The sequence below is a fragment of the Leishmania panamensis genome (genome assembly GCF_000755165.1).
Source record: "Leishmania panamensis strain MHOM/PA/94/PSC-1 chromosome 31 sequence".
Lineage (NCBI taxonomy): Eukaryota > Euglenozoa > Kinetoplastea > Trypanosomatida > Trypanosomatidae > Leishmania > Leishmania panamensis.
The window spans coordinates 500,128-501,308 of record NC_025878.1 but is presented as its reverse complement, the minus strand read 5'-3'; the positions used below and the strand labels follow the sequence as shown (position 1 = coordinate 501,308).

General features: G+C 60.1%; 1 protein-coding gene across 1 annotated transcript; it reads left to right on the top strand.

The window, feature by feature from the left end:
• Positions 1–211: 211 nt before the first annotated feature.
• On the top strand, positions 212–952 carry LPMP_311250 (hypothetical protein; the record flags this gene model as incomplete). Its single annotated transcript, XM_010703213.1, has 1 exon — positions 212–952. One exon carries the CDS (start codon positions 212–214, stop codon positions 950–952), a length of 741 nt encoding a protein of 246 aa, XP_010701515.1.
• Between the last annotated feature and the right edge of the window lie 229 nt (positions 953–1,181).

Sequence of the window (1,181 nt, the reverse complement as noted above, 5' to 3'; positions counted from 1 at the left end):
TAGGCCATAGTCAGCTCTTTGTTTTGCGTGTGCCGCCAATGACGGGTCCAGCTTCATCCAAGGCAGCCGCGACGTCCGCGAAGGGGGTGTGGCAACCGATCTAGCAGCGATGAACAGCGCCTCGGCAACCACCACCACTACCGTTACCAAGAGCGGTGGTAACACTTCGCAGGGCGCAAGCCCAAGTGCTGTTGCCGCAACCGACGCCCAAATGAGCGATGCGAGTGGCCACGCACCGACGTACACGGGTGCCAAGAGAGCTCTCCATGGCGACCCACCGTTGGTGGAGTTGGCTCACCCAGATCGCATCGCTGCCGCATTTCGGGCCATGAACAGCGGTGATCAAAGGGCGTTGCAGGGTGAGTCAAGCACACCCGTGATCACACCCACCTCTCTAGAGCTCGCAGGGGAGTGCAGGGTCGTCTGCGAGAAGAAGATGGAGATGGTGAAGGCGGTTATGCCGACAGCAGAGATGGTAGAAAACCTTACGAGCTGCATGTCCCTGGAGAACGTGTCCAAGAACGACCTCCACGAGGACCCGACTGTCTTTCTTGCCGGAGGGTTGACGAGCAGCAAGCACAGTCAGACCAGCGGCCGCGGCTCACTCAACGTAACGACTACAGGCTGGACGCAGAGAAGCGAACGCAACACCGGCAGCCACAGTCTGACACTGCCGAACAGCAGCGAGAGTATGAAGGGCAGCCGCGATGACTCGAGTGGCACGGCACAGACCATCTCGTCTTGCTTCGCTGCACTAATGAACACCCGATCTCTTCTTCAAGTGGCTGTGGCGCGTGTCCCAAGATGGAGAAGGGTCCCTGTGGAGGCGACAAAGAGGCAGCGGCCGGCAGCAGCAATGCGTCAACTCCGGCGCATACAAGCGGCGCTGCTTGCAAAGGCAATGAGAGCCACGGTCACCACAACCGTGAGCGTGGCGCTGGCGGCACCGTGACTGCAACACAGGGAGCCGCACAGGCACCGCTTAGCGGCGACCCCTCCCCCCCTCCCCCACACGCACGGTCCCCGTGCGTTAGCGCCTCCATGAACTGTTTTAGATATATTTTTTGAGTATTCGGTCGTGAGTCCGCTGCTCCCACTTATTCCGCTTCTGATGATTCCTTTCCATTTGTTTGTCGGGGGGTGGGTGGGAGGGGCGCGCTACGCTCTTGCGTTGGTCCTCG